The 15,373-nt window shown below is 40.3% G+C and overlaps 1 protein-coding gene across 1 annotated transcript in view; it reads right to left on the bottom strand.

Annotated features, from left to right (window-relative positions):
- Nucleotides 1-1,456: 1,456 nt before the first annotated feature.
- The window catches only part of IRAK3 (interleukin 1 receptor associated kinase 3), a 57,253-nt gene continuing 43,336 nt past the window's right edge, over nucleotides 1,457-15,373 (bottom strand). Inside the window, exons 9-12 of the mRNA XM_037007163.2 lie at nucleotides 9,446-9,644; nucleotides 9,122-9,184; nucleotides 8,869-9,033; nucleotides 1,457-7,105 (exon numbers count right to left, since the gene is read on the bottom strand). Coding sequence (XP_036863058.1) covers nucleotides 6,620-7,105; nucleotides 8,869-9,033; nucleotides 9,122-9,184; nucleotides 9,446-9,644 — 913 coding nt within the window. The 3' untranslated portion in view covers nucleotides 1,457-6,619. The remainder of the gene's footprint in view (nucleotides 7,106-8,868; nucleotides 9,034-9,121; nucleotides 9,185-9,445; nucleotides 9,645-15,373) is intronic.

The raw sequence follows: 15,373 nt of genomic DNA, 5'->3' as shown, positions 1-15,373 counted from the left end.
TAAACAAAGGGCCAGGAGAATGTGAAAATGTAGAGAATTTTTTTTCCAAAATAAAAGTAGATTTATTACTTTCCAATAATAAAGGTGATGCATTCTCATTATAAAAACTTCAAATACATGAAAGTCTAAAGTAAGTAAAGATCAACCCAAATACTCTAGCCCAGGAAATAAACCATTATTAACATTTTGGCAAAGATCTTTCTCTATAAAACATAAATTTATTCACAAAATATTCATTGTTAAATGCTATTCAGTAGTCTGCTTTCTCATTCAGTATTTCAGGGACAAATTTCTGTAACAATAAACATAGATCTAAATAATCTTTCATGACAGTTGCATACAACTCAATTGAATATATGTGCTAGAAGTGCTAGAATTTATTTAACCCATCTTCTGTTGAAAGATAGGCTGTTTTCAACGTTTCAATGTTATAAGTATTGTAAAGTACACCTTTGCCCTCATGTTTATGTACTTGTGTAATTTGTATTCACTAGGATAAGTGCCTAAACAAATTGCTGGTTGAAAGTATACTATTTAAAAATTTTTTCATGTATATTGCCAAATTTGATACATATCACCTTCTAGAAAGGTTGTACCAATTTTTATTCCTGCCAACAGTAACAAGAATGCCCATTTACCCATATTCTTGCCCACTCCTTTAGTATTTGCCAATCTTGGAGAATAAAATTGATATTAATAAAATGATGGATGCATATTTATTAGCTGTTTTTATTTTTAAATAAAAGGTACTTAGATTTTTAAGTCACACCTTTGCAGAGCAGAGATTTCTTGGATTTGAATAGAGTTTTCAGTTTGTACCCACATTTCAACATTGGTATGTTTCTGGTAAGAGTAAGCTTCTCTGAGATCATTTTCCTTGATCCTAGAGTAATAGAACCCAGCTCAATGGATGTTGAAAGCTAAAAGATGTAGGATGCACCTAGCCCACTATTAGACACATCAACATGAACTGATTCTGACTCTTCTGCAAGTATGCTCTTTCTGTATTCTTACTCTCCATTCCAATTAATGTTGGTAAGAAAATGTTAAAATTAAGGAGCCAATGAAAAACTTTGGAAATACTCACTTGCTTTTCATGAGATGGCCACAAAGTTTGCAGTGAGGCAGATAACATCAGTAAGAAGGCTCCTAAGTGAAGGTTTGGTAGACAATGTACATCCTTGCAATAAAAATGCTTCCCCCAGAAATACTTGCATGTCAAGTCCAATGAACCATCAAATAGATATGTAATAATTTGGGACAGAAAGATGGAAACAAACTGCAACAGACATCAGTTTATTCCTTGTCAGAATGTTGGTTCAGTGTTGCTGAGGCATGGTTTGGGAATTTTTTCCACCATGAAGCAAACTTACAAGCCAGGTACATAATATGTAAATCTTCTTTTCAAAGATATCTCAGATATTAATATTTGAAATTAAAAACATTTATTCAAGAATGATGAGATGGAACCATTTAAGCAAGTGATTGATGACAGTACAGATATTAGAAAGAAATTTTGGGTGCAATCTAGATGACAGTCTGGATACACTAGATAACAATGATTTTAAAGATGTTCTGAAGTACTATTTGATTCATTCATTTCATAAATATTTGTTGGTCCATATGATGTGTCAGGTACTGTGCTATCAGGGACACAAAAATGAGCAGGATGCAGCTCCTGCCTTCAGTAATGTTTCAATTTCATGGGAGAAGAGAGAAGTCAACGGGCAATTCCATTATGGAGTGAGAGCGAGATGAAGCATGTGTAGGTCTTCAGATTCCTTAGAAGTCTACTGAAGATGTCACCAGTAGTCAAATAAATGCCCTGAAGAATTCACAGGTCCCTGGAAGAAGAGGATCTGCACAATAGCCACAAAGCATGCTGTAAGTGCACACTAACAGCAGAGCAACAGGCTACTATGGTGATATCAAGTATACAACAGGACAAGGAGAAAACCTCTCTGATCCTCTATGGAAGAGCTGGCAGAGAAGTCACAGTCTACATCTGGATAACAGTCTGAGATGGCTCAGTGCATTTGGTCTCATAGAGAGTTGCCAGTTAGTGCTAGAATTGGGATTAAAACTCTCCTACAGCACTTCCTACTCAACCACCCATTCATTTATTCAGTCAAACAAACTTCATGAGGGCTGGGACTTTTGTTGGGTTTGATCTTCACTGTATCCCCAGCCCCTAGAACAATGCTTGACACAAAAGATGCTGTTGATAAATATTTATTCAATGAATGAACAAATGGATGGGTGAACTCATTTAACTCACATCAAATAACTGAAGAAGTGGGCAAATGTAGCAAAGGGGCAGGAATAGTGCAAAAGGCAGAAGACGTGGCAAGGCCTGTGTGCCTACTGAACATCTGTGGAATCAGCAAATGACTTCTCGCATCTGTCCCTTGTCATAGGAGCTTGAATCTGCAGTGGCTTCTTTGGGCAGTGTGGAATAGAACAGGAGCATGGGCTTTGAAGTCATACAGATGTGGGTTTGAGTCCTGGCTCTCCAGATCTGGGAGGCCCTCAGGCAAGTTCCTTGACCTCCCTGAGTCAGTTTCCTCATCTATAAAATGGGATTCATACCTTTGGGAGGTGGCTGTGAGGGTAGATAGGAAAAACACACAATGCTCTGGACCCAGTTCCCTTTGCCCTCACCCCATCCTTCCGGCCCTGGAGACTCGGCTATGCAGAGCTCTGGCAGAGCCGAGGACCTCAGTTTCCTGGCTACTCCCTCCTGGAGTGCTTCTTGGACCCTCTTTCCCACCTCTCTTACTCGCTTCTCTTTCCCCAGCAAGCTTCTCCAAGAAGCCTTCTTTATCCTCGGGAGAGTGCACACAGTCCCTGTCTCTCCTCACCCTCTCAGCTCTTCCTTTCAGTTCCATTGGTTTGTAGTTCAAATAACACCTGTCCCTGAAATGCTAACTTGGGTAGATACTTTTTCTTCCTTACTTGGTGTCCTAGTGCTGGGTTCTGGCAGATACTTAATAAATGCTACTCATGGTACCTTGGGTCATAAAAGTTGTTTTGTACAGGCTGGTGTACCGGCTCATGAAATGACACCATTATGTGGTTAGTCATGCATCATTATAACAATTCTCAAGAAGTCAATAAAACTGTCGGAAGCCCCATACCTATTTTCAAAAATAATAAAGTATTTTTCCTATGTTTTGGGACATTAGAAAAAGGGACCAAAACCCTAATAAGTAACTAGGATCTGCCTAGAGGATTGTCCACAGTGTGTTGCAAGGATGAGGATGAGTGAACTCTTCACTAACTTGTGTTTGCTGATCGGAGAAAACACTTGGAGGCTCACGCTTGGTCTTCTTCTACCTTAGTCTCTACACCGTGAAGTCATCGAGATATCCTCTGGTTACCCATAGCAGGATGCAAGAGTTAATTCCTATCTCTTGACATCTATGAACCCATTAGAAGGCAAATCTAGTCAAGAGGACTGGATCCTTCCTTAGAAGATTCTGATGATTTCCAGCCACAATGGCATCTGCTCGTATCACTAATCTGATATTGGTCTTTAAGGTCAGTGAATCTGATTTGGTCTTTAAGATGTCCAAAAAAGTCACAGCCTCACAAGGTAATCTAGTTTAAAAAATTCACTGATTAACAACATTTCTAGAGCTCCTACTCCGTGCTAAGCAAACTCCTAGGTAATAGGGTAAATATAAAGGAATTAAAAGAAATGATTAGTCTCTCAAAAAGCATACAACCTAGATGGAAAGGCAGAATCTACTGATCTGTAACAATCTGAGAGCACTTTAAGGTAGTGATTCTCAAAGAGTGGCCTGCACTTCAGTAGCATCAGCATTGCCTGGGAACTTGTTAGAAAGTCAAATTTCTAACCCCAGACCTACTGCATCAGAAACTGGGTGGGGCGGTCTGTGTCTTAACAGGCATTCCACATTGCTCAGATGCACATTAAAGTCTGAAATACACTGCTTTAAGTCTAATAAGCAAGTTCAAACCAACATAATACCAGCCGATTATACATGTGCCATGTAAAGGTGTGGTCCTGGTATTAGTCAGAGTTTCCTTTATGACCACACACTGAAAGTACTGGTGTGTGTGTGTGTGTGTGTATGTGTGTGTGTGTGTGTGTCCAGATTCAAAGTGAAAAACAGCTTAACAAGGGGTGAATTCTTGATTGTCTTGATTATCTCTCTTGAATTAGTAGTGGCAGCTTCACACAATTCCTAATTAATATTCCCAATTCAGCCAAAACACTTTCAGACTACATCTCTGAGATAAGCTAAATCAGCCTCAGAATGGTTTACAATAAATAAAGGCAAATGTCAAAGGCTTATACTGCTTCCTTTCATTAACAAGGTAAATCAAGAGGCGCCAAGCTAGGGCAGGTCACAAGAATTAAAATCATATGAAGTCTAGTCAAACATATTTCCCCAGCAGTTTTAGCACCTGGGCAGTTTTGCTGGGGAAGACAGCGAGGGGCAGCCAGGTCCCCTGCAGACCTGCCTGTGAGCATGGCCTCCCCTAGCTATTTACCTGGGGTCTTCATTTGGCCTGTTAATCAGACTAAGACTTAGTGTGTTTGAATCTCACTTTGGGCCAAGAGATCCTTTTTTTCCAGAGTTGTAGCTCCATTTCTGACATTGGTCTGTTAACCTGACCTGATTCCTGAATACTTCCTTCTTTGATCAGTTGTTCTTGAATCTCGACTCCAATCTATGATTAACCCAACTATATTCACACACATACACACACACACACACACACACACACACACACACACACACACACACACACACACACACACAAGGCACAGGTCTGTTCTCTGATGCATGGAAAGCTACAGGTCTACCTTTTTGTTATAAATATCCTAGAGAGAGCACTTCTGTAAACCCTCTGGAAATGGGTTTCTTACAGTGCTTCTATTCATCATAATAAAAAGTCATTTTCCCCACTTTAATTTACTCAACAATGTTTACTATAGCTGAATTTTTGATGATGTGGGTTCACAGAGATGGTTTAACTCAGCTTAACTTACAAGGAAACACCTGCTCTATAAAGGATAACATGCAAGGCCCTGAAGAGATGGCAGCTACACACTTAGAGTGTATGATAGAGTAATGGCCTCCCCAAAGATGTTCATGTCCTAATTCCAGAAACCTGTGAATCTATTACTTTGCTGGAGAAAAGGGACATTGCATACATTATTAAATTAAGGATCCTGAGATGTAGAGATTTTCGTAAGTGGGCCCAATGCAATCATCATGTCTTCATGAGAGGCAAGAGGGCCAAAGTAAGCAAAAGAGGTGATAAAGAGGTCAGAGAAAGAGAAAGAGAGATCTAGATTTAAAAGTGCTACATTGCTAAGTAATGGCAGAGGCCTGGTATTAATCAGTTTCATTAATGGCCTTTCACTGTAGGCACTGAGGGGTCCAGCACTTAGCTCTGAGGATGGAGGAAGGAAGGGGTCCTGAGCCAAGGAGCACAGGTGGCCTCTAGCAAGGGAATGAGTTTTCCCCTAGAGTTTCAGAAAAAACACCAAGGACTTCTGATCTCTAGAACTTCAAAATAATTTATGTTACTTTTAACCTATTACGTTTGTGATCATTTGTTACAGCAACAATAGGAAACTAATACAGTGAGTTTACAATTTAGTAAGAGGGAGGAGATGGCACAGGCAACTTTGATATAATTCAGAAAGTGACAAGTATAAAATAGAAATACAAAAAGACTGCTATGGAAATGCTGACAAAATAAGTACTTCTGGCTGGAGAGATTAGGGAACCTTCTTGGACAAATGGAAGTTCTGCTGGGCTCTAAAAGATGGGGTAGATTTGAATTTGGTAAACAGCAGAAGCAAAGGCACAGAGTTAGAAGGTATAGAATCAAACAAAAAGCTGAACTGTGACTAGCTATTTTTTCAGAAACAAAAATTACTTGATTGAAATTTCATACCTTCTACTTAGGCTATAACAAGTCTCCAGATCTAAAAAATAAAAATATTGTTTTTCCTAATATACCTATATTAGATGTGATAAACTATCTAAGACCTTAAACCCAGAAACACAGGTCTTGGGCAGGAATCCCCTCTCTACATGGAACATGCCTTAGCCAACAGACAAGGGTGAACCTGGCTCACTGCCAGACAGGCAGGCTTAACAGGAATGAACAGAAAAATATTAAGCGTTAACTGAAATAAACAAAAAAAGTAATTCTTTAAAAAGCATCTCTTAACATTTACAAATTAAACATTTCCTACAACCTTCGTGAGCAAACTAAACCAAACAATGGAATCCAGCTGAACCGAACATACATAGCAGATGAGGCTCTGAAGGAGAAAATCGTAGAATACAGTCCCTTTGGTAACTTTTGTTTGTCTGAAGTCAGAGCCCATGATCTTAAGTAATTCTGAATGGCTCTACTTTAGCCTAGGTTTGATTATCAGGGAATTACCCTGATAAAACAATTTCTTAAGTCACTCTCCTTTGGACAAATGGAATTGGAATGGAATTACCCAGATTGCTGGTCTGCATTACCCAAATTCTCCACCAGCCATCCTCCCGGCTCTCCTCATGGAGACAGTGTATTCCCAAGGCAATGCCTGAGCTCTGGCAACTCACAAATACTTGCTTCCTTATTTATGTTCTGGTGAAATAGATTCCTTTTTGTACTGTTCACATTTACTCCAGGAAAATTCAGAGGAACAGCTAGTCTCCACCAGCCTGCTTCTGTAAGAACGGCCAGAAGGGTCCACAGTCGTACCACTGGTGCTCGAGTCCCTGGACGGAGCTGCCTGCTTCGGAGACCAACTTTCTTCACAAGAAGAACTGGGCATGTTGCAAGTGTCCTCATTTCTCCCACTCACTGTCTTACTGCGAAGGCCCAGAAATGTTACTTCAGACTGACTGCACTCAAAAGGAATTTTTTGCATCATTCCATCTTTCCTCAAACTTTCATCATGAGGCAGTGAGTGATTATTCTGGCTTTCATCGTCTTCCACTGGAATACTCGGTACTTTATCCAAGAACAGAGGGGAAGGACACCTGAAGGACTTGAGTGAGGTGGGAGGGTCTTCAGCAAAATAAAGTCTGGCTTGCGTGCTTTCAAGAGTACTTAGGACCTAATTAGGCAAGAAGCAAACAAACATGGAGTTAAGCTTTCCTTTTCCCTTTTCTCTCTCTCTCTATTAAGGAATATTCTCTTATTTTCACCAAGTTCTACTATGGAGTTTTGAAGAGAGGGGATTAAAGATTAGCTAAACCCCTTTATTTTAATGAGTAAGTTAAGGGAATTGAAGCAAATATAAAAGAAACCGCACTGAATTAAATATCAAGAGACCTGACTTTAGGCCTGGATTTGCCACCAATTAGGTTGTGACTTCAGGCAAGTATCTCTACATTTTGTACTTCAACCTTAACATGTGGAGGACTGGAAGAGGTAGGCGGACAATGGACGCAATCCTAGTTCTCAAATGCCAGAATTACCTGGAGGAGCTTTCTTAAAATACAGATCCCCTGTCCCCAACTGAGAGATTATCATTAAAAAAAATGTGGAGATGGGGGCCCAGGATTCTGTACTTTAAAAGCTTCCCAGTTGATTTGGATGTGAAACTTAACTTGAGAACCATTGATCTGATGAAAAATAACATGTAATTAAATTTCACATACACATGAAATTAAAAAAAATACATATAGAGAGCTTTACTATGTACAAAGTGGTTTCACACATATTACCTCATTTACTCTGCACAAACAACATTATTATTCTTATTTTATAGATAATAAAGCTGAAGCTCAGAAAAAGGAATCAGTGTCATTCCTCAGTAAGACCTGTTGCTTGATCTTACATGCCCTGGCTCCTAACCCCATGTCCCTTCCACTATATATTTCATAGGTTCCTTGGGGCCTAAGATTCTAGGTCACACAACTCTTACTAGTGGTGCCAGACCTAGGATACAGCTCCTCTGACTCCCAGGCCAGTGCTCTGTGTGTTCTGATTATGTCAACATCTTGTTTAAAACCCCTTCATTGCCCTACATTAGACTCAGCATGAAATCCAAAGCCCTAGAATAGAATTCATGTCCCTCTATCACCTAGACCTTCTATTATTTTAACCGCTCCAGCTTTTACTCCCTCCCCTACAGCTGCCATGTTGCTAAACTACTGGCAGTCTTAGCGCCATGAGATCCAGCACCTTTGAGCCTTTGCAGATGTAGATTATCTGCCCAGAATGTTTTTCTCTCCTTTTTGCTGCCTAAATCCAGCCTGTTCTTCAGATCATAGTTTAGCCATCATCAGAAGCTTCCTTGGCCTCCATAGGCTGGTATGTATCCTGACCCATTGTTCCCCTATTGGCCTGGCCTCCCATCTGTCATTATGCTTATCTTTCTGTACTGAAAGTCCATGTTTACTGATCTGATTCTCCCTTTGGACTGTGAGCTTGAGGGTAGCCACTGTATCTTGATCAGTGATGTATCCTCAGCAGCCAGGATAAAGTCCAGTATGTGAAATGTAGGTACTAACTAAATCTTTGCTGAACTAATAAACAAATCTGTGGAGGATTAAATTGATAAATAAATAATTAAATCAATAAGGGAAATACATGCTGCATTTTTAATGGGCCAGATCTCTTAATGAAGGTTGAATAAAATATTCTCTCCAAACTACTCACTCATGTCTTCTCATTAAATTTTTTGTAGTGTGTCCTGGTTTCTTACAAGAGTGACCTCTACCAGAGTACCAAATGATGTGACTTTTTGTTGACTTGGAAGAGCTATCTATCAGGTTAGAACTCTCTGACTCAGTGATAAAGAATCCATTTAGACACACAATTTATCCAATTTAGATTTTCCATGGTTCAGTGGGCTCGCATGCATATACGCACTTCATCCATTGAAGGTCTTAACTTTGCCCGTGTTGCTGCACACTGGCCTGCCAGTGAGAACAGCTTGGCAGAGAAATTCCGAGGACAGGGATGCACTTTCTTATCCAGAAATGAAAGACATGAATCCAGACCTCTCTTCTCCATCAATTCCATAAGGAGATCCCTCTAGGAAGATAAGAAGACAACCTTATCACTTAGAACTCTATCAGAAAAATGACCAAGAGATAGGAGCAGAGATGAAAACAATTCTTACCAGCTGGACATACTTTGGATCATCTAACACCACTTTATAACCTGTCAAAACTTCCATTATTACCTACAAGGAATATATAGAAAGTTAGCTACTTATGTTAAATTCATACATCCAATTCAGTACACCTATTACCTTGACAATGAAGATAGTTCATTCTACTTAATGACTTTATATTTTATCACTTGACTGATTGCATAAAATTAATGTGTAAAAGGAGTAACAGAAAATCAATAGGTCTAAAAAGTTAAAGCCCTTAAGAAAATTCTTTTAGAACATTCTTGATGATTACCTCTCCTCCTTTGTTAACTAGTAATGGGTACTTACAATTCCAAAGCTGTAGACGTCAGTCTTAATGGAAAGTCTGCCCTGTCGGATATACTCTTCAGGCATGTACCACAGATGTTTACTGTTGCTATTGGTCATGCTTACGGTAGAGCTCTGACATTCTAGGTGGGGTCGGAAGTGTGCCATGGCAAAATCAGTTAGTTTGGGCTGAAACTGATCATCCAAAAGTATGTTTGTGCTAAAATGTGGTCCAGGATAAACAAGAGAAAAACACCAGTAAGTCATTTGGTGAAAAACAACATGACAAGTTCACATTCATATCTGGTTAATTCCCAACATTGACAAAATAAAGCTACACAAAATTTTCCATGAACTCGAGGTTATTTTCTCATTTTTTTCTTAAGGTATAAATCCAAGTGTTGTATAAAACTCAAAAACCCAATCCAGGAACCACGGACATTTCAAACTCACAGTTACATATTTGGAGTTGGAGGTAAAGTTGATGCTCTGTCAACCAGGAGAAATGGAAGTTAACCAAAGCAGCTTTCCTTGTGCTCTTGTTATATGTAATGAGAGCATCAAGTGAGTTTTTAATCAGCTAATTATTAAGCATCTGTTATGTGCAAGAGCTGTACTGTGGAATGGCTGGGAACCTGCAGTAGCTGCAGGAATTTTTGGTGGAAACCTGCCTACGGAGAATCCTTCCCTGGAGAGGCAAAGGCACGGTGCTAGGAGTCAGTTTTAGTTTTTTGTTACATAGAAACCTTAATCACTTAACATCTTGGCTGAGAGTGACCATCAGCTTCTTTTTACCTTTGAAGGGTTGTCACAGCAGGGATGGGAAAGGATAAGCCCACGCATTTCACATGGCCCACACCTGGAGTGAGCCCCAGCTCTGCCTTCTCCTGGCGGTGACTGCTGGAGGGTTACTTCACCCTGTAAGCCTCAATGTCATCTTTCCTCACAAGTGAAATGAGGAAAACAACTCACAGAACTGATAAAGGGAATAGAAATACGGGGAATAGCCTAGTACCTGGCATACAGTATTGCTCAATAAGTATCTGGTAAGATGAAATTAGTCATCAATCATAAAAGAGCAGATAGATACTGATAAAAGAGGTGGCTAAGCCAAACAGGCACATAAAAAGATGTTCCACATTGCTAATCATTGGGGAAATGCAAATTAAAACCACAATGAGATATCACCTCACACCAGTTAGAACGGCCACTATCCAAAAGATAAGGAACAACAAATGCTGGTGAGGATGCAGAGAAAGAGGAGCCCTCCTACACTGCTGGTGGGAATGTAAAAATTAATTCAACCATTGTGGAAAGCAGTATGGAGGTTCCTCAAAAAACTAAAGATAGAAATACCATTTGACCCAGAAATTCCACTCCTAGGAATTTACCCAAAGAAAACAAGATCCCTGATTCGAAAAAACATATGCAGCCCTGTGTTTATCACAGCACTATTTACAATAGCCAAGACATGGAAGCAACCTAAGTGTCCATCAGTAGATGAATGGATAAAGAAGATGTGATACATATACACAATGGAATTATTATTCAGCCATAAAAAGAAAACAAATCCTACCATTGGCAACAACATGGACGGAGCCAGAGGGTATTATGCTCAGTGAACTAAGCCAGGCGGAGAAAGACAAGTACCAAATGATTTCACTCATTTGTGGAGTATAAAAACAAAGCAAAACTGAAGGAATGAAACAGCAGCAGACTCACAGACTCCAAGAAGAGACTAGCAGTTACCGAAGGGAAAGGGACTGGGGAGGATGGGTGGGAAGGGAGGGAGAAGGGGATTAAGGGGCATTATAATTATCACTCACAATATAGGTAGGTCACAGGGAAGGCAGTACAGCAGGGAGAAGACAAGTAGTGACTCTATAGCATCTTACTATGCTGATGGACAGTGACTGCATTGGGAGGGAGGACTTGATAACGTGGGTGATATAGTAACCACAATGTTGTTCATGCAAAACCTTCATAAGAGTGTATATCAATGATACTTTAATATAAATATATGTATGTAAAATAGGTGGCTAGGCCAAGGGAAAGTTATCTATTTCTCAGTTTTGCTTAGGGCTATTTGGAGCTCACTTTTTGTCACCTAAAACCAAAGCTTCTAATCCTGGGCATGCCCACCCAAAGTACCAAGTGGTATATCTGTAGTAAATATATTTGTAACACATTGTTATTAAAATTGGTAACAGCAAAAGGATAGGAACAAGAAATTCTTAATCCCGAACAAATACTGAATCTTATGAAAGTTCCAGAAGTCCTCTCTGTCCCTGTACAAGTAGGTTGGCAGGCAGACCCTAGTTCCATGGGTCTGAACTGCAGGTGTTATAACAATTCAGAGAACTCAGTCTTAGTTCTAGTCAGAGGGTTTGAAGCTAAGGCCTCAAGAATTCTAGTCCAGACTTTGTCTAGGACTGACTTGACAACAGACAAGATAAGAGGGTCCCCAGGGCCCTTTAAGAGCACAGGACATGTCCTAAACTTGATTTTATTCTCTCTCTTAAGGGTGATAGGAGAACCACAAAATCCAGAAAGCCCTTGGCCTTTACCTGCTGTGTGACCCTGGCATCTATGAGGATAAAGCCAGCACGGGCCCAGCTCTCCAGACCTGCATCAGTAATCACAGGGCTCATTTTTCTCCTCGCCTTGCCTTTTCTCCTCAGGTATCTCAAACCTGGCAGCTCCTAAGGCCAGCCTGGGTCCCACATACCTATGTTACTCCTCCCCCGTCCTTGGGTTTTCTCATTTGGAAAACAGCAGTGACTATCCTGACCTATCCATCTCTGAATATGAGGACTACACAAGAGCCAGATCCTGCCTTGTCTCCAGCTCTAGATGAGAACAGACATTTAGTTCCTAATTACTTCTTCTATCGGTGTGCATTTCACTTGTTTAGATCATGGCTGGGGCTTCGGGTCATTCCAGAGGGCTGGAGTATTTCAGGCAGGGCTTTGCCAAGTGTGCCAGGAGGCGAGGCAGGCAGAGAGGCTCATTAACTCTCATTTCCAGGACCGTAGCTCTGCCCTTCCAGCTTCTGCTGCACCGAGAGCCTGGCTCTCTTCTGCACACATACAACCCCCTCCATTTGATTTCAGCACAGGAGGAAGACAGAAAAACTATGAATGCCAGAGTTTCAATGTCAAACATGTCTTCTTCTGCCACCCTGGCTCTAAAGAAGATATAAAATAATCTCTCAAAATACCAGAATCATCAGAATGCAAAGAGCTGAATCCCTGAAGAGTAGGTCTTTTCTAAATACAAAGGAAAAATACAAGCAACAATAACAAAACTCATAAATCTAAATGACCCTCAGCAAAAGTGGTGGGAAGTTTTCATCAGTTGGTGAATCATGCTTCTGAAAGGGTAAGGCAGAGGTGATCTGGGTAACCACAATGTGTTACACAATAAAACCCGCAGAGGACTTTGGGTCAGTGAGAGGCGATCAATAAGAATGTGAAATTGTTCTAGGGCACTGCATGTGCACTTTGAATAATGATATTCAGTGAAAAGACAAGTTGTTTACCAGCAGACTTTAGTGTATAACATAAATTTTGAGTCCAGTGATTTACTCTGTTCTAGTAACGGTAAATGGTAGCTGAAGAAGAAGGATGTTCTGTTTTGGGAAAGTGGGAATTGCAAAAGGCCCTTCAACAATCAATTCTACCCTAATTCTTTCCCCTACTTCAACCTTAAATGGAATGTTCAAACATAAAGTGCCTTTAGCTACAATGCAGGTGAACTGCATATGTATATCCTACGGGATTAAAAGCAAACTAACAAAATAAAGACAACATAAAATAACTGAAATCATATATAATATAGTGCAACAAGGGCACCTTGTAAGCTATTGTGGCTGCCAAAGAGTCAGATGAGAAACATCCAATGGTCCACATTCTTTTTTTTAATTGAAATACAGTTGCTATACAATAACATATTTGTTTCAGGTGTGCAACATAGTGATTCCACAATTCTACACATTATTAAATGTTCACATGGTTAAGTGTGCCTGTCATCTGTCAATATGCAAAGATATTACAATATTTTTATTGGCTATATTTCCTATGTGCATTTTCATCCCTGTGACTAATTTATTTCACATTTGGATGTTTCTTTAGTGTTTCTACAACCTATTTTTTCTGTTCTTTCCAACAAGGCTACTTACTACAAGACAGACCATCACTTTTCTAGATAATTCTGGAAGGATCAGTGGTGGTACAATAAGGAGATGGGGAGATGCCTGATTCTGGGGAAGTCACTTCATCTACCTACTGCTATGCTTTCTAAGACAGCTATATTTTGGGGACCTGAACTTCCCAAAGGCTACAAGAATCGCTTTCTTTGTTCACCAGTTTGCTTCCTAATTTAGTTGAAGTGCTTTGGCCTTAAATATAAAGCAAGATGATGACCTAGATTATACTGCAGTATTTGAATTTAAGTGCAAATAGCATGTTTGACACGTAAGCACATGATTGGTTTTTAAAGATACATGTTTTAAAGGATTTTAGATGGAGTTATTGGTGTCCAGTAGCCCAGTCCCCAAGTGTGGGTCAACACTCAGGAAAAGTACAGACTTCATCCAATTGGCCCCAGTGATAGAGGACCCAACTGGCCTCTCCATGACAGCCTGAGACAACAGTATATCTTTCTGTCTGTGGTACTGCTATTGCAACACTAGGACACCCCTCACCAGATGACTGGCCTCCCCTCACCAAATGAAGCAAGACTCAGTTTTTCAGGGAACCTGCAAGTTACCAGGAAAAGGCATTTACACTCCCTACCCCCCTTCATCATGCAGTGCTTCTGAGGAGGCTAAAAACCAATGTTGCCCATTGAATTCCACAGCTTACTCTTTCTTTCCCATTGTAACCAGTCAGGACTCGGTGGCAGTATTAAAGCTTGTGTTTTTGCTTTATGCGTCCTAGGCTGTCTGTGGGAAGGCCCAGTCAATCCTCCTGTAAATGTGAAATTTCACCTCTAACCAAACCAGCACAACTTCCATAAGCCTCAGTTTCCTTGCAGATAAAAAGACTGGACAACGCTTACCTCACAGAGTTGCTAAAAGGATTAAATGAGATGTAAGCAGAGTGCCCAACACACAGGGAGGGCCTTGAAATGTGCTTCAAGGGACGTAGGCTAACCATTGTCCATCCTATACCCACCCCCACCTTAAAATCCCAAGGAACTTGGTTGGGTATCTCTAGAAGTCCAAGGACACCTAATTGAAGTAATAAAGGTACAGGGGGCTGCAGGATAACCCCAGAGATCTGAGCCCTTTGGGTTAATTAGTTTCAGTTGAGTTTCAGAGTAGTTCCAGAGAAGTTCTGGAAAAACCTGAGTAACATTTCCAGATATTCTAAGGCCATGGAGATGGGGAATAAAATATATATATGTGTGTGTGTGTGTGTGTGTGTGTGTGTGTGTGTGTGTGTATGTATGTATATAGTTTGGCATGTGTGTATGTGTGCATTTATGTACCTGTGTGTATAAATAAATAACTGTTGGGGTTTAGAGATAACGATGGTAAATCAAACAGGGGCAATTTAAATTTATGTAATATTTGTTTTGGCATCCCTTAGAAAAAAATGAACATATTTTAGAAGAAGGGAGGCACTAGAGGGAAAATAGGAAAGTCTGAGGAAAAAGAATGGTTTATATTTAAAATATTTCTGAAAAACAAAAATAGTTACTTGGGGAGGAAGAGGGAGAGGGAAGACACTCGCTAGTTAAACAATCAATCAACCCAACAAACAGACTTTGCATTCCCTGCAGGCTTTGCCATCCCTGCTAAACTCTGAGCTGGGGTCTGGCCTTGCCACACACATCCTGTCTTGTGGGTTAAGGCAGGAGGAGCTTGGTTCCTGAGCAAGGATGTCATGGCTGTAGGAAGGGGCAAATGTTGCTTTCTTAGCCCCCTTCCCAACCATTCAGCCT

The sequence above is a fragment of the Manis javanica genome, chromosome 10 (assembly GCF_040802235.1).
Source record: "Manis javanica isolate MJ-LG chromosome 10, MJ_LKY, whole genome shotgun sequence".
NCBI lineage: Eukaryota > Metazoa > Chordata > Mammalia > Pholidota > Manidae > Manis > Manis javanica.
This window is presented reverse-complemented; position numbering and strand designations above follow the sequence as displayed.